General features: G+C 33.8%; 1 protein-coding gene across 1 annotated transcript; it reads left to right on the top strand.

Annotated features, from left to right (window-relative positions):
- The first annotated feature begins 743 nt into the window (after positions 1-743).
- Positions 744-26,412, top strand: LOC149415410 (uncharacterized). Its single transcript, XM_089642406.1, has 6 exons — positions 744-797; positions 9,670-9,728; positions 9,904-9,995; positions 19,619-19,735; positions 21,503-21,662; positions 24,782-26,412. Exons 3-6 carry the CDS (start codon positions 9,915-9,917, stop codon positions 24,865-24,867), a joined length of 444 nt encoding a protein of 147 aa, XP_089498532.1. The 5' UTR covers positions 744-797; positions 9,670-9,728; positions 9,904-9,914; the 3' UTR covers positions 24,868-26,412.

Here is a 26,412-nt window from a genome sequence, read left to right as displayed (position 1 = left end):
GATAATATTTAATTATCCAAGAAGAATTATTATTTTTGTTAGAGATCTGCCTTCCTCTGCGGGGATATAGTGTGTTTATTTGTTGGTTGTTAAGTACCATAGTTTATTATAATAAAAAAATCAGAGTTTTTTGGTAGTAGATACTATGCCCATGACGATAATACCTACGACTAAAATTTTAAGCGTTATGTATAAGAAATCAAAAGCAACAACTCCAAATCAGAATCGTGACAACTTCTTTTAGGAAATCGGAAAATATTTTCTGTATTTTATAACCCTACCCTACTTCCCTTCATGTTTTCCGAAATAAACACAAATCTTCTGCATTCTTACTTTCAATTCGTAGCATTAAATGTATTTAGCCGTGTTTGGTGACCAGATCAGCCAGTTTCTTCTCAACTTTTCTCTTCTCCATCTCCTTCTCCCCTCACTGCCTTCGGATTGAACTCTTATGCGGTATCCGCATAAAAGAAATCTGCGTCAATAAGTTAAAATAATCTCGTACCCCAACACAGAACAGTGACTATAATAATAACTTAAACACACCTATCGATTCCCAAAATAATGCTTACGTGCCAGGTTCAATGAAAATCTAGACAGTACCTCGGAACCACTTTATCAAAAGACTCATTCAAAAGTCTGCTGTGATTCGTTTTAAAGAAGATTTTTTTCAGTTTATTTGCGTTTAGTTTATACAGACTTTTACCATACACGATTTTAGTTGATTTTGCCAGTTGTAAAAATATATCGGTTGTGCTAAGAGTGTGTGCAGCGCGCAGTTCCCGGGAGAATTTTAAGTTCGTACTAATAAAATCAAATATTGTTCCAGGGCACACGATGTTCTCGACATTTTTTGCTAAAAAGTCGCCCTCATCACATTTTAGAGAAATTTTCGCTAAAAGTTGGCGAAATCTTCCCATAAGAAATTGTGCTTATGGGAGGGAAAATGTCAGTTTTTCATGAAACCTGGGGAAATGATGTGATCGTCAGATAGTTTTATTTAGTTAGCGATTGCGCCTCACAATCTTTTAATTTCGAAAAAGGACTTTTCTACTTTCGGGGGCCAAGATCACACTACAAAATCGTTTTTTAAATATTAAAAAATGCTAAAAAGAGCAAATTCCACAAAAGCCTCGTGCAATTTAAAAAAAACTGATATTAGCCGATATTGACGTTTTTCCTTAATTTCTATATTTCGATTTTTCCCTATAATTTATCCAATAGTTGAATAAACAATAGAACTTTCTCTCCTTTCTTTCCCTAAAAAGACCCCTCCTACTATTACAAAGTCGATTGCAAGAAGAAATTTAAACAAAATCAATAAATTATAGCATATTAAATTAAAGCATAGAAAACTTATATTATGTTAACAGTTTAAGAACAGATGGCTTAATTTCACATTTCGTAAAATTTGAGTTTAGAGGTAAATTAACACTAACATTTATGTTTATAAACATCAATTAACAATTGACCAATTAATATACTTAGATCTCAAAAAGTTAAAGAAGCTCTATATAAATTTGAATTTTTCTAAATAAAAATGAAAATTAAACGCGTAGTAATTTATTTTACTTATAAACTAATATTCCCGGAAAAAAATTGGTAAATGTAAGAATAATTACATTTTCCATAAAAACTGGGAATTATTCTATCGAGTACCACGCAAATAACACCTGCGCTAGAACGTTCGCGATTGGCTTTGAGGAATGTCTGGAGTAGCAATATTATAGCGCATCGCCATTTGTCTAGTGTCAAGTTTAGTGAAACTAGGGTTACCACAAAATGAAAAACAAAAAAATAAGATAAATGTGTTTATTAATAAATGCCTAGTAAATGTTTTTTACAGTCAGTGGATACAGTAAAAAGATTATGTTACACAAAATCATTAGAGATTTACACAATTTACGAGGTACCTAATCAAAATATCTAAAACTCTTATTTTGCATCCGTGTAATCGATCTATAATTATTATTACATGCCAAGGATCGTGGGATGGATTTTTTCTGCATAAATAGAAAATAGGTAGATATCATTTTTTTACGCTACCATGTAGTTATAAAAAAAGGATCCTAATTTGGGGTAAACTGAAAAAATGCACTTTAACTTTAGGTGGATGCATCAAATTATAAATGGACAAAATTAATACGTTGTTCTTTATTACGGATAAAGTGTTTTTTCACTTTATCCAGTTTCACAGTTATTAGTTATTATTAGACGCCATAGTCTATTTGGGCTATTGGGACCCTTGTACGACGCACAGAGGGCTGAAAATCGCCTTTCATAGACATAGAGACATGAATTTTCAAGGGTATTTTTTTGGCTAGAAATGGATTCTGCTGATCGTTACTATGCTATAAAATTTCGTATGAAGCAATTGCGTGTACAAATGAAGGAGTTATCATTTTTATAAGAAAAATTTGTATGGCACTGACAAAAAAAATTAGGCTATCTCTGGAATCATAAGGTCGGCCATTATATCCTTACACACAGATATACTACTATTCATTTGTATTTTTTTTACATATTGTGGCGCAACTTGCGCTTTTTTTTTAAATCCTCAAAGTTGAAAAAAAAACTTTTTTATGTTGATGATTCATTTTAATGCTTAAATGCTTCACAAACTAGATTTTTTGGCTAGAAATAGATTCTGCTGATCAGCAGAATCCATTTCTAGCCAAAAAAAAATACCCTTGAAAATTCAAGTCTCTATGTCTATGAAAGGCGATTTTCAGCTCACTGTGCGACGGGCAGTCCTCGGTGACTGGTGGTTGACGAGCCTGGTCTCAACAGGTGGCGCAACCCTGCTCGATTCAAGAAAAAGAGAGAGAGGATACTCGCAGTAATACAGGTTCGTACAACGTAAACAAACGTAAATCATAAACAAACAATCGCATTCGTAAACAGGCAATCTGCCTAGCTGGGAACTGATATCGACCTGAAAAGGCACAATAACACTTGGAACAAATTTAATTCAAATAAAATAAAATATTTTGCACGATATTGAAAAATTGTTGCTTTGGAATGAAAGATTACAAAGATTAATTTACTCAGAATGACAAACATTGCTTTCTGCCAATCACTAATACAGTATGGCATTATAGGATGGGTGGAATTTACAAAAAAACCTACACAACCGCTTATATAGCACAAAAACAAATTCTACTTAAACCATGTACTTATTCATCAGATCTTCTGTTTAAAGAATTTTAAGTCAGAAAACTAAATGCATTATACTTTTATCATGCAACATTACAAATTTACAAAGATAATATTCTAAATAAAAATGCACATTTTAAAAACAATAGATTACTCAGACAATCGTCAATACACAAACATTTCAACTTTAAATATCTTAGATTAATTTTTTTAAATTCATTACCAAAAAGTATCTGAAATATAATTAACAGAGATTTTAAACTTCACGTTAAAAAACACGCTGAAAATATAAACTGAATACTTTGGCATATTATATAAAAAAAATAACGAACCAAATAAATGACACATCTCACATACACACAAGCCTAGCTTTGTCATGGTGGTACATCTTTTGTATAAAATTAGGTGAAATAATTACTATATTTTCTGTAAATTGTTTACCATTATTTTGTTGTGAATAAAATTACATATATATTTTAAATCATGCATTCACCGGGGCTGAAAAACACTGAAACTAGAAAAACTTATGATATTGCATGAGTCCTGTATTTGATTAAAACAATGTTCAGAAATCGTAATATTACCGCCCTGCCTTTGGTGACCCGATGCTCACTTTTATCCATAGAGTCTTCGGGTTCTTTCCCCCTTACTGCTCGCTTGCGGCTGGTCCTATCGCTCCGCTTATTCTCGGTATAACTGCCAGACGACTGCAACTTAGCTCCTTTGGTCAAATCACAAACTCATCTTAATAATTCTCTTATAACTATTGTAACTTTTTTCTTTTTCATCTTTATCTTAATAATTTTTTCCAGCAACACTAGTTGGCGGAGATGATATATAATCCAGTAATAAACTACTGCCTACTAACACTGTATGTCTGGACATTGGCGGTCTGGAGTAATTTATATAAAAAGTAGATTCCTTTTTAAATAAAACATTAGAGTATTGATGTTTAAGGTAAAGGAGGAAATCATCTGTTTCCTTAGAAAGCCGTGGGAAAATGGTGGGCAACCTCAAATAATGTAAGTTTTTGTGCAATTTGTCATTGATTTACTAAGGGGTGGTTAATTTGTTTATCTGAAGTGACCTGCCAGGAAAGTGTGTTTTTCAGTAAAGTAATAATACTTGGATGATTTGTATAGCGCCGTTTTTGTGCAAAATCACCTCAAGGGCGCTGTACAAATATATAATACATTTCTACAATGATCTATGTTATTACTAACTATATATGTAGATAATATACAGTACCATACTTACCTGAGATTTACACTTGATTAACATTAACTATTTTTTTATTTGCGAAATGTAGTTACAGGATTTAGGACTTAATTGGAAAATTGGACATTATTGGACTTTCCGGTATTTATTTTAATAATATATATGTTTGTAAAAATAAAAAAAGGATGGAGGTAAGAACTAATAATAAATTGTGCGGCGTCCTTGAGTTCTTTTTTTATAAAATATTATTATTACGAGGTACCTACCATTTCCTTCGTTCCCTTTTGCTGTTTTTTAGTGCGTATTAATGCTTTATATTGTGTTATTATTGGAAATTAGTCTGTAAACATATTTAATAAAAATGCATTGTAATGTGATAAATAAATAAAAGAAACCACATATCTGATTGAAAAAAGTGCTTTGCTCCACTTCGACTTATTTCATTATTTATTGTATTAATCCTAATCAACATTTATTGCATCTTGCATTGCAAAGTATTTTGTTTTGATGTTGTGCTCATATAGATGTTCTTTGCCTTTAGATTCTAAACGTGTAAAAGCCCAGCGTGAATAAAAGAAATAGGTAAATAGATCAACAAACATAATGGGTATGTACTGCATCTTTTAATCACATTGTCAAATTGTCAAGAGTTATCCTGACACTTTTGTGCTTCTTGTATTTTGTATGGAAGAATATTTTATCAAAATAAAACCGTATTATATGTACCAGTAGAGTAGTGTAGAACTTTTAAAAGATCATTTTTCTTGTGGCACCGGAGGTGCGGAAATTGTAGTTTTTTGTAACGATTTGTGCCAAATTGAAAACTAGTTTTTTGAAGTGGATTAAAATATCAAGATCATTTGCTACACAAAAAGGTCTTACACTGAATTTAACTTTTTTAAGTTCATGGAGTCATATAATAAATAGGTTTTAATTTTAGACAATACTTTTATAGTTGGGGTGTGATGAATAGGAACTATATAAAAAAATCAATAGAAAATACGTAGGTATTACTTTCAAAGACTGCGGTTTAAATGAAAATCCATTTTGTCACAAGGAACGCAAGGTGCAGATCCATTTTCGCTAGCTAGAAAAGTATGGTACTTCTATTGTAAAAATTTACACAGGTTTTAGTCAACATTTAGGTTTAAAATTTTAATTTGTTTTTGGTTGGTTAAAATATCTTTGTCTTAATTTTGTTCCATTTATTTGATTATATACAAAGCGCCCGTGATGTTATTTGAACAAAAACGGCGCTGTAGAAAATATTCATACCTTTTTAACTCTATCTTAACCTATTGTTTCAAGATAATATTTTATCGTGATTATTTTGGGGTTTTATACCGTGTTGAGGTTTCACCTTCTTTAGCCAACGTTTCAGACAGCTTTACAGAATGCATCATCAGGGAAGATGTGTAGAGGTTTTTTTTTTTCATTTTCTAGATTCTTATTTTCCATGAAGTGGTGTCCATTCAATGACGTGTCCTCACATTTCCATGTTGAAGCAGGTGTTTTCGTCCGTTTTCTCGTGTACATGTTGGCTTCGGTTTTAGCATAATTTAGTTTCAGGCGCCATTTCTTGTAGTATTGGGCGTCGAACACCTTCTGTAGGTATATCGAGGAAACGTCGAGTTTAACGTCATCTGCATAAATTGACAGGTTGCATATCTCTTCTCGGGGGATATCACATTTATTTACTTCATTTAAGCGCCCCTAGGTCATACAATGCAATTTGTTATTAAAATTCAAAATAAAGAGTTTAAATATAAGATTTAACAATGCATAGATTGACAAAATATAGGTATCATGTAACATAAAAGTTTACGAAACGTAGGTAACATGAAATTTTAGTAAGTGAAATAAAAATAAATGATCTGCCAATATCCTCCAAATCAATTGAATAAAAAAGTGTGAAATTGTTGTTCACATTAGCCTATAAACCATGTACCTTTAATTAACAATATCTATTACGTTAGATTAGGATATAATCGACAAAAGGTCTAATAGATAAACATTTATATCTAATGTAAACATTCCATTAAACTGAATTTAAATTTTGACACTGATTGGCATCGGTAAACATCAATTGAGCTATACTTATTTCCAAGTCTGTGTAATCTTTGAATAGGCGAGTTTACGAAATAATTGTTAGCAGATTTTGGAACATTATACAGGGTACTCGCAACGAAATAACGCTTGTTAAATTTATGGCGTCCATCCTGCCATTGGATATTTTGAATAGACATATTATATTAGTCACTGTGCGCCTTGATGATAAGTCGGTTAAGTTTAGCAAGTTCATTAAGCAAGTATAATTAATATCTTCGGTTGGAATTCCCAATTTAAAATTAATGAATCTCAGGAACTTATGCTGGACTCTCTCAATTTTTAGTTGGTGAATCTTATAAAATGGATCCCTGATTGTTGAATTATACTCCAGATTGATTCTCACCAAACCAGTGAATAGCAATTTAAAGAAGTTAATTAATTTAAAATCTTTCACCGTTCTCAAGCATTTCATGGATTTGTTAGTTATGTCATTTATATGAGGAATCAAAGATAATGTACTATCAAAAATAATAGGTCCTTAATTTATTCTACTCTTTTTTAGGAAAATGCTTTTAATGCTATATTGATGCAAAATGGGATTTTTGATTCGGGCAAAAGATATTTTTTGACATTTTCGATGTTAAGAAACAGTTTATTACGGATTCATTCTACCGAGGATCTGCAACTCAGTATTTTTAGGATTCAATCGCCAACTATGAGCTATGAGAAGGTTTAGATTTTTGCAATAATGGAATATACTGTTGTAATATTTAGTTTTAACAACACTTAATTTACAAATGTGTTACTTACAATTTACCAACCTCACCACTCACTTCAATATGCCAGGCGGTTAGTTTTTCAACGAACATTCAGATCCTGCACAGAAAAGTCCCACTAAGGACTCCACTGCAAACCTTTTGGCTTTTTACTTTTCAGCGCAGGGTCTGTAGGAAAAAATCTTCAGGGCCCATGTCATCTTGGGAATGTTGTGTGGAGGATCGTTTTAGGGAAGGGAGGGAGACAAAGTTCTGGGGGGGAAAAGGGTATTAGGGGCTGGTAAAAATCTGGGGGTCAATTTGTTCAGGAGTGACGGACGTATGAATACACACCTCCCATTGCGTGTATTCATACGTCTGTCACTCCTGAACAATGAATGTTTATTGTTCAGGAGTGACGAACGTATGAATACACACCTCCCATTGCGTGTATTCATACGTCTGTCACTCCTGAACAATGAATGTTTATTGTTCAGGAGTGACGAACGTATGAATACACACCTCCCATTGCGTGTATTCATACGTCCGTCACTCCTGAACAATGAATGTTTATTGTTCAGGAGTGACGGACGTATGAATACACACCTCCCATTGCGGTGCAATGCGATGGGTCAAGAGTATTTTTTTATTTTTTAGTAAGTTCCATTGAATTAAATGTAGATTTAGTATTTTTTACCTACACAACATATTGAATGGCAAAAAAATAAACATTATATAGAAATACATAAAATTAAAAACAAAAAGAAAAAAAACAACTACTTTTCGCATAGCTATACTATTCACTACGGGTGATAATAATGTAATTTTCACAACAAAAAAATCGAATAAAATAAAAGTATTTTAATTTATTAATTTATTAAGCTGAATTTTATATGATATTAAGTTATGGTTGAAAATTTCTACATCTCGTAAGGCATTGTGAGTTTCACAGATACGTACTATTACAGAGTTTTGCGCGTATTTGGATTTACAATGTGGTATTCTAAATAAATCGTTCGATCTGGTGTTTTGTTTGGGGCAACAAAATGCAATCCTTTCTAACAGATATGATGAATCAACTAGGCAGTTCACGATTTTGTGTAAGAATAATGCATCAGAGATTTTTCTGCGTTTATATAAAGTGACAGGGACAAATCGATGGTCACTAAAACGATACGATAGGTGTTTCATAAATTTGTTCTGAATATTTTCAATGCGATCAATATATGTTTGATATTGAGGATTCCAAATTACTGAGGCGAATTCTAGTTGTGACCGTACATATGACATATATAACAGAATTAGGGTGTGTGCTACCGTAAAAGGCTTTGTAATTTGAATAATGAAACCCAATTGCTTATAAGCTTTTTTTAGAATATTTTCAATATGATCCCTAAATAACATTTTAGAATCTAGTATTACTCCAAGATCTCTTATTGTTTCTACTCGTTGTAGGGGTACATGGTTTAGTTTGTAAGTATAATAAATTGAATGTTTTTTCGTGTAAAAGTAAGAAAATTACATTTATCTATGTTTAGATATAGTTGATTGTTTTTGCGATATTCCTCAATTTTACCGAGGTCTTCTTGTAATTGGTCGCAATCATCTATGGAGCTAATACTTATATAATTTCATGTCATCAGCGTAAAATAGGAAACAATAATTACTAATAACACAATTCATGTCGTTTATGCATAAAATAAACAAGAGAGGCCCTAGATGGGAGCCTTGCGGTACCCCTGAGGAAATAATTATAATTTGTGACATGTTACCTTTTAAAGCAACAGCTTGACTTCTATTTTTAACATATAAAGAGAACCATCTCAGAAGATTTCTACATTTACCAATCTTCGAGAGCTTGTTTAACAGTATGTCGTGATTTACTTTGTCAAAAGCCTTAGAAAAATCTGTGTAGATGGAATCTACCTGTTTTCCATTATACATAGAGTTAAGAACAAAATCAGTAAACTGTCCTAGGTTCGAATCAACAGATCTGCCTTGACAAAAACCATGTTGATGGGGGCTAGTAATAGTATTTTTGCATGAGTCAAAAAGTTGGTTACACACGATTTTTTCCAAGATTTTACTTAAGATACATAAATAAGAGATAGGTCTATAATTTTCAATTTTGTGTTTGTCCCCTTTTTTAAAAACAGGTGAAACAAAAGCTTGTTTCCAAATGGTAGGAAATACACCTTCTTTAAAAGATTTTTGGAACAGTAGTGTTACAGGAGTAACTAGTGTTTCAGCACAATTAACAATAAAAATTATTAAATAAATTATCGCTTATATTTGTTAAAATTAAGAACACATATTTCAACCATCGTATTTGCTAGAAATAAACCTATCCAAATTGTACCTGACATATTTTAACCAACCCAACAACTGTATTACTTTTTAAAATGATGTTATCTTTTCTGTACAGGTACCTGTATAAATATAATATCGTAAGGTAACATAACAAAATTAAACTAATATTGTTTTTTTACAGATTTTTCCAAGCGACTGCGATCTTGACGAGACATTTCACGAAAGGGACGCTACATTTATGTAAATCTATACATTATCATTTATAATTTTCTATAAAGTTCTTCAAGTTTACCCGCTCAAAAGAGTTAGGTACATATGAATTCTAATATAAATATTTTTACCGAAATCCAATGAAATCACTGCCGTACAATGTTACTTGATATTATTAATAAAATGATATGATTTTCTTTAACAGAATCAGCAAAGATGGCCTTCCCCGTAGTGAAACAGTGTTGTTGCGGCTGCTCGCTGGAGAAAGGCTCCTTGGCCATCGCCTGGCTGCAAATCGTAAAGAGTTTTATATAATTAGTGTATTATTGTAATTTTAATAATTTCGCATAATTAGCGGTGTACACTCGGAAAATATTCCCGGGGAAAATATCCAACCTAATATAAATTTTCAAAAGTTGGGAATTTAATAATTTTATTAAGCAATTTAATCTCAATGAGATATATTTAAATAGTTAATAAAGACAATAAAATTTTGTTCCATATCTCCAAAAAGACGATATTATGAGCTTTCAAAGGCTCATTATCCTCTGAACTATTCAGTATTTTCCAAAAATTCCAAAAGTTCTGTCATCAACATGCTCTAATAATTAATATGAAAAATGTTAATGATAAGAAATTTCGCTGTAGGAGACCACCTCATGGGGATTTCACCAATTATATGAATATTCTTGAAATATTCTTGATTCGGGAATATTCCCAAAAATTTATATCCGGGAATTTATCCATCACTACATTATATTATGCGAGTACAATACCCAATTATTTATATCTTCTGGCTCTAATGCACTCCGCGTCAAGAGTTTTTAAGGTTAGTAGTAGACCCGGACAGATTTATTCACATAAGTGAATCTTTTCAGTCTGATTCCCTATCCTTGTGAATTGAGTCTTTTTAGTCATTCCTTTCATTCATTTAATTCACACAAAAGTTGCATCGTAAATTGTGCTAGGTCAAATAAAGTGAGCTTGTAAATGACTGATAAAATCCTTAAATTAAACTAAACTACTACTTAGATAATAAATATTATGAAAAATCAACATACACATAAATGTAACAAAATTTAAAAAAAACTAGGTTTAATACCATTATCGCACTTTTAATATATCTGGGCTAGTTTTTGCTATTTGTTTTTGGGGTGTTATGCCGTGTCGCGCTAACTCATTCTTTAGCCAACGTTTCGGAGAGCATTGCAGTGTTTTGCTGCTGATGATGGACACTGCAATGCTGTCCAAAACGTTGGCTAAAGAATGAGTTAGCGCGACACGGCATAACACCCCAAAAACAAATAGCAAAAATACTTTTGGCCGTGAAAATCTTAAATCATATCTGGGCCAGTCTTTATTTTAAAATAATGAGACTGCTGCACGTGAATATTTTGTCATAGTATTATTGCTGTTATTTCATCTTTCGTAGGTCAGGTTATTTAGTGCAAATCGAGGTAAACCTTAATAAAGCTGCGCTCTATAAATTCATTATTACTAGGGTAAAGTGGGTGAATATGGCACCATGGGTAATATGCCGCACTTAGATGTTAGTCCTTCTAGTTTCAAATCCAATACAGAGATGGCTCCACGAGTCATTGCAACTTGCCAGTCGTCCATCATAGGAAGCGTGTTGTAGTTGTCATCGTGTCAAGAGCAGGATTTATTGTAAAAAAATTAAAAAATACAAGGTATGTGCCGAAATAATTACTTTGAAATATTTTAGAAGCCCATCTTCAACTGTGTGTTAAATAAAACCCCCGCTTTGTATCACGATTGCCGTTATATTGTTCGATTACATAGTTCAAGCCATCTCGATGTGCTTGCCGGCCAGCCGCCATTTCTGATTTATTTGTTCGGTCGGTGCATGTGCGAATTTATATGTGTAGTGGGGTAATATGCCTCACTGAGGCTGGGTAATATGCCGCGCGCGGCATATTACCCCACATTAAATATTAACTTTGTTGCGCTTATTTTTGTAGGACGAAATAAGACATGTGTATCGTGTTTGTTATAGATGCCACGTAATTACGTAAAAAAGAATTTGCGGGCGCAGTGGAGTCTCGAAAACCTGAAAGCGGCCATTGCAGCTATAACGAATAAAACTGGGTCTTTTCGAGAGATATCAAGAATTTACAACGTTTCAGTCCGAACTCTTAAGCGCAAAATGAAGGAAACAAACATTACAAAAGTAAAACTTGGCAGAAAATGTGTTTTAGGGGAAGAAAATGAAGAAAAGCTTGTGTCGTACATTAAGAAATTGGAAAAAAGTAACTTCCCAGACACCATGCGTGACATACAGAGATTGGCCTACAGTTTTGCTATCAAAAATGGCATAAAAAATAATTTTAATGCTACTAAAGAGGAAGCGGGTTATGATTGGATGATCCGTTTCCTTAGTCACCCAGATATTTCTATACGCAAGGCACAAGGGTTATCCGTAGCTCGGATGAAAGGAATGAATAGGACAGAAGTTAACGACTACTTTGATATTTTAACGAAGGCCTTCGAAGAACATGGGTTGTATAACTCTCCAAGAAAAATCTATAACACCGACAAAACTGGCATGCAACTAAACAATTCCCCTGATAAGGTACTTGCGTCAAAAGGATCCAAAGCCGTATGTTCGGTAACCAGCGCTGAAAAAGGCGAAACAATTACGGTGCTTAGTTGCGTAAATGCGGAAAGGCAATTCTTACCACCTTTTTGCGTTTTCAAAGGTAAAAATAAGAAACCAGAATTTGAAGACGGGCTACCACCAGGAGGCCAAGTGGTAATGAGTGAAAAGAGTGCCTACGTTACATCTGCCATATTTTTAAAATGGCTACAAACGGTATTTGTACCAAGAAAAGATCAGGGAAAAGTCATTTTAATTCTTGATGGTCATTCCTCACACGTATCCGATCCTGATGTACTTGATTATGCAGCAAACAATGATGTGGTTCTTTTATGCCTCCCAAGCCACACCACCCATTATTTGCAACCCCTGGACCGATCATTCTTCAAGCCGCTGAAAACATATTGGCGTGATACATGTGCGACATGGATACGGAATAATGCAGGCCGGAAACTCACACGATACCAGTTTCCTTCATTATTGAATACCTCCTGGTCAAAAGCTGCTAATGTCCAAAATGGTGTTTCTGGCTTCAGAGCATGCGGAATTTATCCACTGGATAAAACTGTTATTCCAAATTATGCTTTTCGATATGATACAACAACAGCTACTCCTGACAGTCCTGACTTGCCTGTATCAACGGTTGGTGTTGCCGTACTACTACCAACAGATAGTGCCATCTCAGATCTGACCACGACTGTAGATTTGCCTAGGTTCGAGCCGATTTCTGGTACTGTGCTTGCGTCTACCCGTGATCAACCTACAACAAACTCACCTACTTATCCGACTGAAGATCTGGAAATAACCACTGCTGCTTGCGCTTCCTTCGAGGATATTCAATTAATCCCCTCAATTGCCGGTCCTAGTGGGAATGCATCTAAACGTAAGCAACATGCCCTGATATTGACGTCACCTGACGTGATTGCTGCAAAACGCATAAAGAAAGAAAAAATGGTTTCTGCCGCTGCAAAGAGATCCGCAAATGTTGCTAAAAGAATGACGCAAGCCGCTAAACCTAAAAAGAAAACAAAATCAAAGAGAACCGAAAATAAGCAACGAAAAAAACATGTGAAATCTTCAAGTAGTTCACCTTCGTCTCTAGAAATGATAAGCTCAAGTGACGATGATACGCAGAAAGTTAACGAAAGTGATTACTGTAAACAATGCAACGGGTATTTCTACGCAAAAAACGATACGAAATGTGATTGGTTAGAATACACGAAATGCTTGCACTGGTTGCATGAGTCGTGTACAAGTTTTGAAAACTTTTGTAACGATTGTTCTGCTTAACTACCTATTTTAATATTTCCTACTTATTTCCTTAATTTTTTTAAAAATGTTCTGTTTAGATTGTTCTACGTAGCTTATTATACGAACACATCCAACTTTCTTTTGTACTTTGATTTTGATTATTGATAATAAAAGCGTTGTATTACGATATTGACTTTTATTAGACTGTATTTAATAAATACTGGTGCCATATAATATACTGGTGCCATATTACCCAGATCGGTAGTGCCATATTACCCAGATCGATAGTGCCATATTCCCGAGGTCTTGGGGTAATATGGCATTTTCCATTTTTTTTGAAGTTACTATTTTGCTATTAATTATTCACTTTTGTGATGAGATACCTACTTTTTGTATTAGTTAAAAAGACGAAGTTTCCATTACACAAAGAAAGAAAAGCCTAATGTTCATATTGTTAGAGCTAACCACGTTGAAAAAAATCGGTGCCATATTCACCCACTTTACTATATTTGTTTATTAATGACGATTTAAAAAAATATCCTATTAATTTCTGTTCACCTTGATAACTTCCCCGCTTTTAACAGAGGCTGACTATGGGTAGTGGTGTTGGTGTTACATCATGGTTTCCTCAACTTCACGTTTGTTGACAATGTTTGTTAATTTCCTCATCTACATGTTTGGTGACTGTGGTGTATGTGTGTAAGGGGGACAGCATGAGAGCGAGACAGCGAGTACGAGACGTATATAAGAGATCGTATGAGCGGGAATGAGCCTCTCAGTCCAGAACCGTGATAGTCTTCTTTCAAATAAATATTATAATACAAGCATTGTTATTATTGAGTATGTAGAGTTAACATACGTCACAGTGGCGCAGCCGGTAGTTCGTAAATTATTAAAAGTTTACGGAGAATCAGATGATTCAAGAAGATTATTCGAATTTTTGGTGATCACAGTATAGTCTGGCGCTTTTGGGGCGTTGGATCGCTAAATTTTGAAGGAAGAAGAAGAATAATAAAAGGCTATCAAATTGGAAAATTCACACGCAGCCGAGGCGAGCACGCAGATCGGGCCGGGCAAATTGCGCGGTAAAAACGCAATTTTACACGTGTGTGGGAGCCGACATTGCAACATTTTGTCGAGAGTACACCGTTACACGGGGTACGCAGAAGATCCAGGATCAAGATCGGCATCAAGGGTGAATTGGCCGGAATCCGGGACCGGGGTTCTGTCGCTACAGCGGGAAGGAAGACCTTGGAAGGTGATCGTGTCCGCAGCTGAAGGGAGACGGAGCCAGAAAAGGGTGCTGAGACGTTGGTGATTCACAGGCTCAGGGCAGGGGCTCGGAGCATAACCTCTGGAAGGGCTGAGATACGTATATTTTATTCAACTTGTTTCAGTTCTTCTCCCAATGGAGGCGATTTGTAAGAATTTGGGGACGTTCTGTTACAGAACGGGAGACTGGTCATTGTTCAGGGAACGATTGGATCAGGCCCTCATTTTAAATGATGATAAGTTGTTGTCACCAGAACGCAAAAGAGCATTTTTGCTGAGTTGCCTCACGGAAGAAACTTTCTCTCTATTATGTGATTTATGTTTTCCAAAAAAGGTTTCTGTTTGTTCTTTTGAAGATTTATGTAAATTATTTGATTCACATTGCAAACCAGTTAAAAATATTTTTGAGTCTCGTGAATTATTTTATAAATGTAAACAGTTTCCTAGCGAATCCGTTAAAGATTACGCGGCTAGATTGAGAGGGTTAAGTTAATCTTGTAATTTTGAGCTGAGATTGGAACCATGTTTAAAGGACATATTCGTTATTGGGATTTTTAATGAAAAATTGAAACACAAGCTATTCGTAGAGGCAATCAATACTTCTTTTACGGATTGCATTAATCTAGCGGCGACGTGGGAACATGTTGTGGCTTTTAAAAAAGTAAATCCGAATTTAAATGTTGTTCATAAGGAAAGCGAGTATTTCCATAAATCCAGGAAAGATAGTCCTTCCAGGAATAAAAATTCAATGCGGAGTAAATCACCGGTTAATGGTACGTTAAAAACTTGTTTTTTGTGTGGAAAAAAAAATCATTTGCAAAGAGATTGCTGGAAAAAAATTTTGTGTAATCATTGTAACAAATCGGGTCATCCTAGTAATTTGTGTAAATACAATAAAAATTATGTAGGTACTAAAAATAAACGGTTGAATTCGGTGTTCGTGGTTAATAATAATGTGGGGCCGGAACCCACATATATAGATTTGTTAATTGGTAACATAATATTGCCGGCGTTGGTAGATACGGGAGCTGCGATAAACGCGATACCATATGAAGTGTATTTAAGATATTTTGTTTCTTACGATTTAGAAAAGTATAATGTTCATTTGTCAGGGTATGACGGAACGCAGTTAAATGTTTTAGGTAAAGTGAATTTAGAGGTGTCATTTTTAGGTAAAAGTGCGAAAATACAGTTCGTAATAATTAAAAATGGTAATTCTACAATAGTTGGTAGAGATTTTTTACAAGTTTTCGGTATCGGATTAAGTGGAATAAATTCTGTAAAATTCAGTGAGATTAATTGTGATAATCATCTTGTTTTTCGTGAAAGTTTAAAGAAGAAATATGCTCATGTTTTTTCAGAAAAATCGGGTAGGCTTAAAAATTATGAGGCAAACATTGAAGTTAATTCGGACTTTAGGCCAAAGTTTGTAAATCCGAGGCCATTACCTTTTAGTTTACGTGAGAAAGTAGAGATAGAGTTACAGAGAATGTTGCATGAAGACATTATTGAAAAGGTAGAAATAAGCGATATTGCAAGCCCGATTGTTGTTGTAAAAAAGAAAGACGCTTCAATTAGGATTTGTACTGATTTCAAAACAACATTGAATCCTATGTTAGCGAAGTTGAAATACCCACTACCTCGTATTGACGATTTAATTTCATCTCTGAATGGTGCAAAATATTTTGCTAAGATAGACTTACGAAATGCATTTGGACAAATTTCATTGAACGAAAAGTCTAGAAAATTATGTGTGATTAGTACGCATATAGGTTTATTTGCATATAAAGTATTGCCTTTTGGCTTAAGCACGAGTCCGGCCATCTTTATGCAAGTCATTACGGCGATAGTTGGTGGACTTAGGAACGTTCGTGTATTTTTAGATGATCTACTTTTATTTGGGAATTCTAAAGAGGAATTATATTCTATTTGTGAAGCAGTACTTAGCAAGTTAAGTGATTGCGGATTAACTATTAATGAAAATAAGTGTTCTTTTCTAGAAACAGAGATAGAATATTTAGGTTATAGAATTTCGCAGAAAGGAGTTATGCCTTTAGAAAATAAAATATATGCTATTACCCAAATGAGTGTACCGAAAAATGTTTCGGAACTTAGAAGTTTGCTGGGAGTTATTTCCTACTATAGGTCTTTTATACATAATGTGTCAGGTATTTTGTCTCCTTTATACCAATTGTTGAAAAAAGGGATAAAATTTGTATGGTCTCAGGAATGCAATATTGCGTTTGAGCAAGTTAAGAAACTGCTGACGTCAGACAATATTTTGGTGCATTTTGACCCACAATTACCTATCAAGCTAATTACAGACGCGAGTGATATAGGTATATCTGCTATTATATGTCACGTATATGAGAATGGCATGGAAAGACCGATTGCATTCGCTAGCCGTTTATTGTCAAAAACGGAATTGAGGTATTCCATTCTAGATAAGGAAGCGTGTGCAATAATATTTGGTTTAAAAAAATTCTTTCAATATTTATATGGTAATAAATTCGTTCTAACTTGTGATAATAAAGCTTTGGTACATATTTTGAACACTGAAAAACAAGTGCCAATACTAGCGGCAAATAGGCTACAGCGCTATGCGTTGATTTTACAAACATTTGACTATAATATTGAATATGTCAAGTCGGGTGAGAACAAAGCGGATTTCTTATCTAGATTGCCGGTTAATAGTAATAATAATTTAAGTGATTGTATCGACGAGGTCGACGGTAGCGAATATTTCTTAAATTATATTGGTAGTCTGAACGTTGATAAGATTGAATCGGATTTTTTAAATATAATTGAGGCGGAAACGACAATTTCAAAAGAAACGATGAAGCAGTTTTCGATTAAAGATGTAAACATAGCAAGCATTACTGGGTTCGTAATCAATGGTTGGCCGGATAAAAAGTTTTTAAAGGATGACTTGTTAAAATTCTGGTATTTTAGAAATAAATTATCGACTTATGACTCGTGTTTATTTTATAATAATAAATTTGTGGTTCCGAGGGAATTAAGGGAAATCATATTGAATTTCATACATCAATCGCATTTAGGTATTGTTAAATCTAAAAATCTTGCTCGAAATTATTTTTTTTGGTTAGGAATGAACTCAGAGGTAGAAGCAACTGTGAAGCAGTGCGTTCGATGCTTGGAGTGTTTACCCACTCCATGTAAAGTTGAGTTACAGCCGTGGCCAATCAGTGGATTAATATGGAATAGATTGCATATTGATTTCATGGGACCTTTTGGTGGTTACAATTTTTTGATAATCGTTGATGCAACTACAAAATGGATAGACTGTCACATCGTAAATAAAGTAGATTCGTTTTGTACAATAAAAGTTTTGAAAAGATTATTTTCTAATTTCGGAATTCCGGAGCAGATAGTAAGTGACAATGGTACAGCGTTCACTTCAACAGTTTTTAAGGAATTTTGTCATAATTTTAATATTAAATCGTTGACATCTCCTGTCAACCATCCAGCTTCTAACGGACTTGCCGAAAATGGGGTTAGAACGGTAAAGAATTTTTAAAAAAAAATTATGATAAATAATAAATTGCCTGCTGATTTTGAGGATAAACTTTTAACATTTTTGGTTGATATTAGGAATACGCCTTCTATGTCTACGGGGATTGAACCTAGTAAATTAATTTTGGGAAGGAAAATTAGATCAATTTTTAATACAATCATTCCAATATTAGATAATGTTGAAGGTCAAGGTTTTAAAGGGATTGATAACACGATTAAAGATAAGATGTTATTGAGTCAGCAAAAACAAAAAAAGTATTATAGAGGAAAAAAAATTAAAAAGTACTTTGATGTTGGATCTAAAGTTTTAACCAGGGATTTGAGAAGTGATAAAAACAAATGGATTTTAGGAGAAATTTATAAAAGATTGGGGAATAGGGTTTATTTAGTAAAAATTATGTCTACAGGACAAGTGTGGAAACGCCACCATGATCAAATTTCAGAGAGGAAGGTTAGGTGGGGGGAGAATGACAGGTCTGATGATTTGCTGGACCTGGGTCCACTCTCGGACGTGGACATGACCAAGTTTCCTAATTCCTCTGATTTTTGCAGGTCACCTACACCATGGGAGGGGAGGTTACGCCCTCGAGGACAACGCCCATGCTACACCGAATGAAGAGTCAAGAACATACATAATTACATATAAATTGGAAATTAAATACATAATGGAAATAATTAAATATATTTGGCTTATATAAATTTGTAAAAATAAAAAGATGTAATTATGATTTAAGTGTGGGGGTGTGGTGTATGTGTGTAAGGGGGACAGCATGAGAGCGAGACAGCGAGTACGAGACGTATATAAGAGATCGTATGAGCGGGAATGAGCCTCTCAGTCCAGAACCGTGATAGTCTTCTTTCAAATAAATATTATAATACAAGCATTGTTATTATTGAGTATGTAGAGTTAACATACGTCACAGTGACTATATTTATTGTTCAGATTTCCATGTTTGTTAACTGTAGATTGTGTTAATGTTACTTCGTAATTTTTATCATTTCATCTTCATGCTTACTTAGCAATATTTTGTTTTTAAATTTGTTCATCTCCGTGGTGTTTTTAATTTCATTTGAAAGGACTTTATGTAATTTAGTAGTCTATAAATTGTGGTTTTTCCATAAATTTCAGATTATTGTCCTTGTAGTGCAGATGCGTTGGTCAGTACCTAAGATACTCAGTTTTTCCTTTAAATTAAGTAAGTCAAGTATGTCCCTTTTGTCCCTGTATAATGTGACTGTTTTTCAGTTATTGGGAGCACTCTTGTTAATCGCTGGTATTGGAATTGGCGGTGATGTTTCGTTACTCTTCGCCGGAATACTGAACATCATCTTCGGTACCGTTCTACTCAATGGCGTCCAAAAGGTAATTCACTCGTTCCATAATGCTAGTCTAAATCATTGTCTTGTATTACAGGTAGGTACGACGTTTTGAGTGTCTGAACAACTTTCAGAACAAGAATACGGTGTTCAAGCAAATGCGTTGGAAAGATTTTGAGATTCGTTCTGAATTTATTGAGTCTAACTGTTAAAGTATTTCCAGCACGTTTTTATGGTCTTTATGGTTGAAATTCAATAGAACTTTTTAAAAAATGTTCTTTACTAGACTTTTGGGCAATTCATCAGTGACAATTACATCCACTTAAGTGTATTGATCATTGGCCCCCTTTTCTTGAAAATGAAGTCGGTGTTTCAGTAATTATCAACGTTTCTTAATACCGGATGATGTTGAAAACCTAAAATTTTGCGAAACGTGATGGAAAATGTGTTGTGCAAACGTGAGCAGAAAAAGGCCACCATTGAGGCGTAATCTATGACAGTTAGATTAATAAAATTCTCTACTTGTATACTTTACTACTAATTTGCTCTGAAATTTATAAAAAGTTTTATAATATTACACAAGTCACATTTAATGGGCTTTTTACATTAACTTCACAAAGGAGGACCTGGGGAAAGGCCTGTGTCATATTTGGAGACACTGTATGGGAGGTTTTTTTAGATAAAGGAAAGAGAGGAAGTTCTGGAAAGGAAAAAAAGGTTTAAGGGTGGGTAGGAATCTGAGGACAGTGTGTCTAAGAGTGACGTATCAATCCATCCCTCCCACTGCAGTGCAAGGTATTTGGGTCGAGGGAGTCCGAATGAAGAGGTTAGATTAGGTCAGGTCTCCTTCAACCGACCTCTCGCTATACGACATTCGCCACCAAAAACTTGACAAACCTTACCTCATGAACCCGGGCACCCCTTAGTGTACCTACTATGTCACCAAACGCAATAAGACACTCGGGGTGACCTATGGCAGGGGGGTTGGTTATCCAATAAATAGTTACCGGGGCGGCGGTACACACAACCGCATCCCTAATTATTTCACTATATGTTAAATATATACATTTTACCTGTTGCGTAATTTTCAGATCGTTTTCCATGATGTTTTTTGTAAACGCTAATCGATTTACCAATAAACGTGTTACAAATTATACACATCTGATAAACAACCGCTTACCATACATGATGGCTTAACCGATGTGTAAAATTTAAAAACGTTTAATAGTAAGGGGGTTATTAGAAAACACCCATAAGTTTCCTTGATTTATATAAATGACGTTTTATTTTTCCCAGTGGATTTCAATGAAACTTTTTTTAGATTTAAAAAATCAGTGGACGTAACGTAATAAATAAATATCCGTAATTTAGGAACTAGATTAGTGTATTAGGTTAGCCATAGATGGATTTAGTTGTCGAGTACAATAGGATAATAAATACTGTGACAACCTCAAGGTGCAAGTTAAAATTACAGAGCCGATTGTACATATATCTATGACAGTAAAGTCTAAAGTGTTTTGTAAAGTCCGGAATTTTTTTAAGAGTTTGAGATATTCCCGGAGATTAGCACAAAAATAAGATACGTAATATACCTACTGATCGAACAAAAAATGTAACACCGTTCATGAAAAGAAAGCCTTTCAAAGAACACGTTTTGTATGGATGAATTATACTTCCTACTAATCATCTTCTTCTTTTCCTTCAATATTGGTGACTAGTTTATTATGTTCTTTGTTTATATCCATCTCCTAAATTCTGTTTATCATTATTTGTTAGAGGCCTTATACAGTAATGATTTTTTTTTAATTTTCAGAAACAGTCCAACATCATCAACGCTTGGATCATCGTCACCCTGATTGGAATTTTCCTGTACATCATATGCCTTATTATTTTTGCATTCTTGTTTTTTGGGGGATACTTAGTAAATAATTCCGTACTATTAGCCATCATCATGGTCTACGCCATTCATATCGGTAATTATGTTATTGTTAATTTTTCCAGTCATGATATAATCCATCAATTAATGGATTAACTCCTTCACTTGCTTCTTCCACATTTCTCGGAATTATCCATTCTCTTCAGATACTTTCGGATGCCAGGATGCATTTCATTCATCATTCATTCTCTTTATGCTGTATTCATATTCTTTTACCAGAACCAAAATTCAGTAATGGATTTGATGCAAAATAATTAACGACAAAACAGTGGCAAATAATGAGAAAAGAGAAACAAATCTTGTAACACGAAAAAATTGCGTTAAGTGACTAAATTCTCCATACCTGGGGGTCTAGCACAATGAAATCGATAATTTGTTGGATGTCGGATCAATAGGCGCAACTACCGATGATTTTACACAGATCCATATAGCCCTATGTCAATACGATATTGACGAAATTCGTCATCTATGGTAAGTCAGTGATGTTCGTGAGCACGGTCAAAATATAATTCCGATAGTCTGTAGACAATAGCCGCTGCTTTTAGCGAGGCCTCCAAGGTTTCGGATAAGCTGTCATAATGCACGACTTTTTGGATAATGTCGTTCGTTATGCAAAATAACTGACTAATTAATGAATGGAGGCGAACTAACTAAGCCCTTAAGTTTAAAGAAATTGTATACACAATCAACGGACGATCGAAACGCGATCAATTTATTCCGTTCCAATTTGGAGGAACAAAAGTCAGGTACAATACAATAATGAGTGTATTGTACCTGCTGTATATAATACAGCAGGTACAATACTAGTTGTCGTTGAGAGTTGTTGTACAATCAAGTAATAGTTGTTCAATAAATATTTAGCAAACCTTTATAATGCCAGATTGGGTACTATACAGAATATAGCTTAACATTAGTTTAGGAATAAACAAGAATGGTTTGTTGTTAAGCAAATTTATAATCAACAAACATTTATTACGCCCGATTTGGGTGTTTTATGGAACAAAATTATATATAGATAAAGTGTGCATTTAAGAAAAAAGACATTTTATTGATCGTCTACAAACATTCTAATATATTGTTTTTTAGTTTGGTCACTGAGTGGTGGCGATAAACATCCATTTATATATTATGTGCATCTTATATAAAAAGGTTTACATATATTTTTTTGGCTTTGCCTGTCTCACTAGGAAATCCTGTGTCGAGATTTTAAAATATTAAAATAAAACATCATAAATCTGTATAAGTTCTGAATTGGCGAATTTTAGAAATAATTATTGGCAGACTTTAGAAAATTATAGAGAACAGTCTGTCTTGTATTACGCGTCGGTACATACAAAGTAATAAGGTTCGTTAAATCCATGGCGTCCAAACTGCCATTCGCTATTTTGAAAGAACAAACTAAATCAGTAATTATGTGCCCTGATGATAATTCGGTCGAGTTTAGTAAGTCCATCAAAAAGGTGTAATTAAGATCTTCCGATTGGAATTCCTAATTTATAATTAATAAATTTTAGAAATTTATGCTGCACTCTTTCGATTTTTGGTTGGTGAATCTTATACAATAGAGCCCAGATTGTTGAATTATACTCTAGAATGCTTCTCACCTCCCTAGTAAATAGTAATTTAAATTAATTAATTCATTTAAAATCTTTCAACGTCCTCAAAATAAACCCTAAACACATCTCCCTTTTGATTATTTTTTGTAAATTATTTTAAAACAGAGATCTCTAGGCGTCTACAGGTTTTGACAAGGGTCGCCAAAATTTTACCCGAGCCTGGCGCCGTTTGAACCGGCACTAAATCTAACCCTTAAATGGCAAAATGTAAAGAAATTCGGCCATGCTACACTAATATTAATTGATTTCTACTTCCATGTTTGATTATATTAACTCATGTCAGATATTAGCCTTATAATAATTTACCATAATTCAAACCACACTTCGAGGCAGACGGGAATTTTTAAGGATTCTTATTTTTAAATAATTATTTTTAAACAAGTTTTTCGTTGTTATCATTACGCATGACAGCTGTTGTGCCTTCCGAATACATTATCAAACTGAGTGAGCAATTTTTTTAAAAATTTTTCAAAATGTTTAAATTTGACTTTAGGTAATAATAATGTTTCTAAATGAATAATTAAAATAGAGCTGGACAAATAAAACATGAAAAAAATAAAAAAGTTTAGACATACATTCAAGGTGTTTTCACGCTTTCAAATCTTGGAAATTGAGAAAAAGTTTTTGTTTTTCTTTTAAATTTTTTATTTAGGGTTGAGGAGCATTTTTAATTTCATTGATATAGTTCAGATCTTCGACTGAATCTTAGAGTTGGTAACACTTTAGCAAGAATTTTGTCACAATAAAGAACTTGTTAAAATATATGTTCATATAGATTAACAAACGCTGATTCTGAACATGTAGGTTATATGACATATTAAATATATTGTTAATATTATTTTATAATATTAAAATCCCATTCCAAAAATATATTCGCGAAACTTCGTAAACTTATCTGATCACTGTATTTGTATTTCTTGTATTTTTTATTTCATGTTTTTTTTTCTATTGTAATTATATTTTTATTATTTCTTTATCTGGTTCATCATGTCAAAATTAGACCACATATACTTACGTAAAAGCCCTAAGGAAATAAAATGGATGAAATAAATAACATATTATTATATTAGGAATTGATAAATCTTCTTTTAAAAACGATTAAAACCGTAAGAGATTTAAGCGCTTTGTAATTGACCGGTGGGTTTAGACAGACTTTCACCGCTACCTCATTAGATGCGAACAATTTTGCACAAAGTTGCGCTGCGTAGCTCGCTCTCGGTTTACCACTGTTTACACATTATTTCATAAAAATGCATGTTTTTTTTTTAAATGTTTTTAAACATTTAAATTGGGTTTGTTGATTTCATGCCTACCGGGTACGTATGACGTCACGCGTATTGCGTTCGGTCGTTTTGGTGGGTTTTGAAAAATACAAACTTTGAAAATTATTTATGAATGTAATTGACATTTAAAAAAACAATAATTTCTGGTGTTTATCTTTCACAATATATATATATATGTTTTTACTGGTTTTTTCTCATTATAAAAGGCCGTAAAACACAATGATCAGTAAATATTTAATTTGTTTTATTTCTTTCAGTACTTATCGTCTACCAAGTCGTGGTGGTATCCAGCCTTCGCAAAGAAATAATAACAGCAAGAAACATTGTAGTCGTTCTAGTGTAAATATCCATAACATATTAAGCTGTTTTGGGAGTTTCCCATTTATCGTTACTTTTAAGCTTCATTTAACTAACTAACCAACACTCCGCAGGGGTAACTCTTAACTGTTAACAGGGGTCTTGGCACACGCTCCTTGGCTCATTCACATTCATGCATCGTCTCATACATACTCTTCTATTATTCTGACTCTTGACATGGCCCGACTCAAGTATCTGATTCACTTGATCGTGCCATATCTTCCTCGGGCGTCCCCGACTTCTACCATTCGCATTTTCATCATATATCCTCCTTACACTCCTTTCTTCGCTCATTCGCTCTATATGCCCAAACCACCTAAGCGTCTCTTTCTTAATCTTACTCATTACGCTTACATCCGCTTTTCACTCTTTGCGGATCTCCACATTCCTCACACGATCATAAATGCTTTATACTTTCACCCTTTCTTTGCCTGTTCCATGCCTCTCTTCCATACATCATGGTTGGTTTATTATACATAGATACAGCACTCCATTGTAGACTGCTAACTTTGCTTCTTTGGACAATTTTTTGTTAGCGCCAACTACGTTCAGTCCTCCATTAATGGCGTTACCTGCATTTACCCTTCTTTCAATATCTCTGTCAGCCTTCCCATCTATCGTAAAAATACTTCCTAAATACACAAACTCATCCACCTACTCCAAGTATTCCTCATTCACAACTATATTGCACACTATTTTCGTACTCTCTCTCTTTCAAACACCATTACTTTAGACTTACTTACATTCATCATTAACTTATTCTTCATGCATACTTCGTTCATCCTAGACACGAGAAACTTTAGATAATCCAAACTATTAGGAATCAGCACCGCATCATCAGCATACAACAGGCAACATACTTTCAGATTACTCAAATTCGCGCCCAATCCCAAATCTTTAAATTCTTGCATAATTCTTGCAATCCATGTATAGATTGAATAACCACGGTGACATTATGCAGCCTTGTTTAACACCTTTTGTGATATCAAACCACTCCGTAAAACCACCGTTCACCCTAACATATGCAACGCTTCTCTCATATAGAGTCAGATTTGTATTCACTCCATACTTAGACAACACCTTCTATAGCTTTTGCCTGTCGACCCGGTCGTATGCTTTTTGTAGATTTACAAATGCACAGAAAAGTTTCTGGTTTTTTGCCAGAAACTTCTCAGTGAGCATACGCACACGCACAGCTTCATTTAAAGTATATAAAATATTTTTGTCGAGAAATTGAATGACTGCAATCAATATTCTTGTATTGTAAGCGTAAACGCTATTATGTTTAATTAGAGTAAGTTTATGAATTTTAGTTCTTTTTTGGAAAAATTGTAATTTTAATGTTTTTATATCATTGTTACATCCAGTTTTCATTTAAATTTATTGTTATTTGTACCATAACTTTAAATTTTATTTATTGTCATTGCATTTTAAAATATACCCGCCATTCCTGAAAACCTACTATTTTATTTATATCTATGGTACCAACCGACCCAAAGAAAGTTTGAAAAGCGAAATGTCATTGAAAGAG

Source organism: Hesperophylax consimilis, chromosome 18 (assembly GCF_061612785.1).
Source record: "Hesperophylax consimilis isolate HC1 chromosome 18, BYU_Hcon_1.0, whole genome shotgun sequence".
NCBI classification, from domain to species: domain Eukaryota; kingdom Metazoa; phylum Arthropoda; class Insecta; order Trichoptera; family Limnephilidae; genus Hesperophylax; species Hesperophylax consimilis.
Note: the sequence above shows the minus strand (reverse complement) of the source record. Positions and strands in the feature narration are given on the sequence as shown.

What these genes read in the sequence shown, in the direction of transcription:
- LOC149415410 (XM_089642406.1), top strand. Translation starts at nt 9,915, where the DNA reads ATGGCCTTCCCCGTAGTGAAACAGTGTTGTTGCGGCTGCTCGCTGGAG. An exon ending in TACTCAATGGCGTCCAAAAG is followed by an intron (nt 19,736 to 21,502) that starts GTAATTCACTCG and finishes TTTAATTTTCAG; the next exon opens with AAACAGTCCAACATCATCAA. An exon ending in GGTCTACGCCATTCATATCG is followed by an intron (nt 21,663 to 24,781) that starts GTAATTATGTTA and finishes TATTTCTTTCAG; the next exon opens with TACTTATCGTCTACCAAGTC.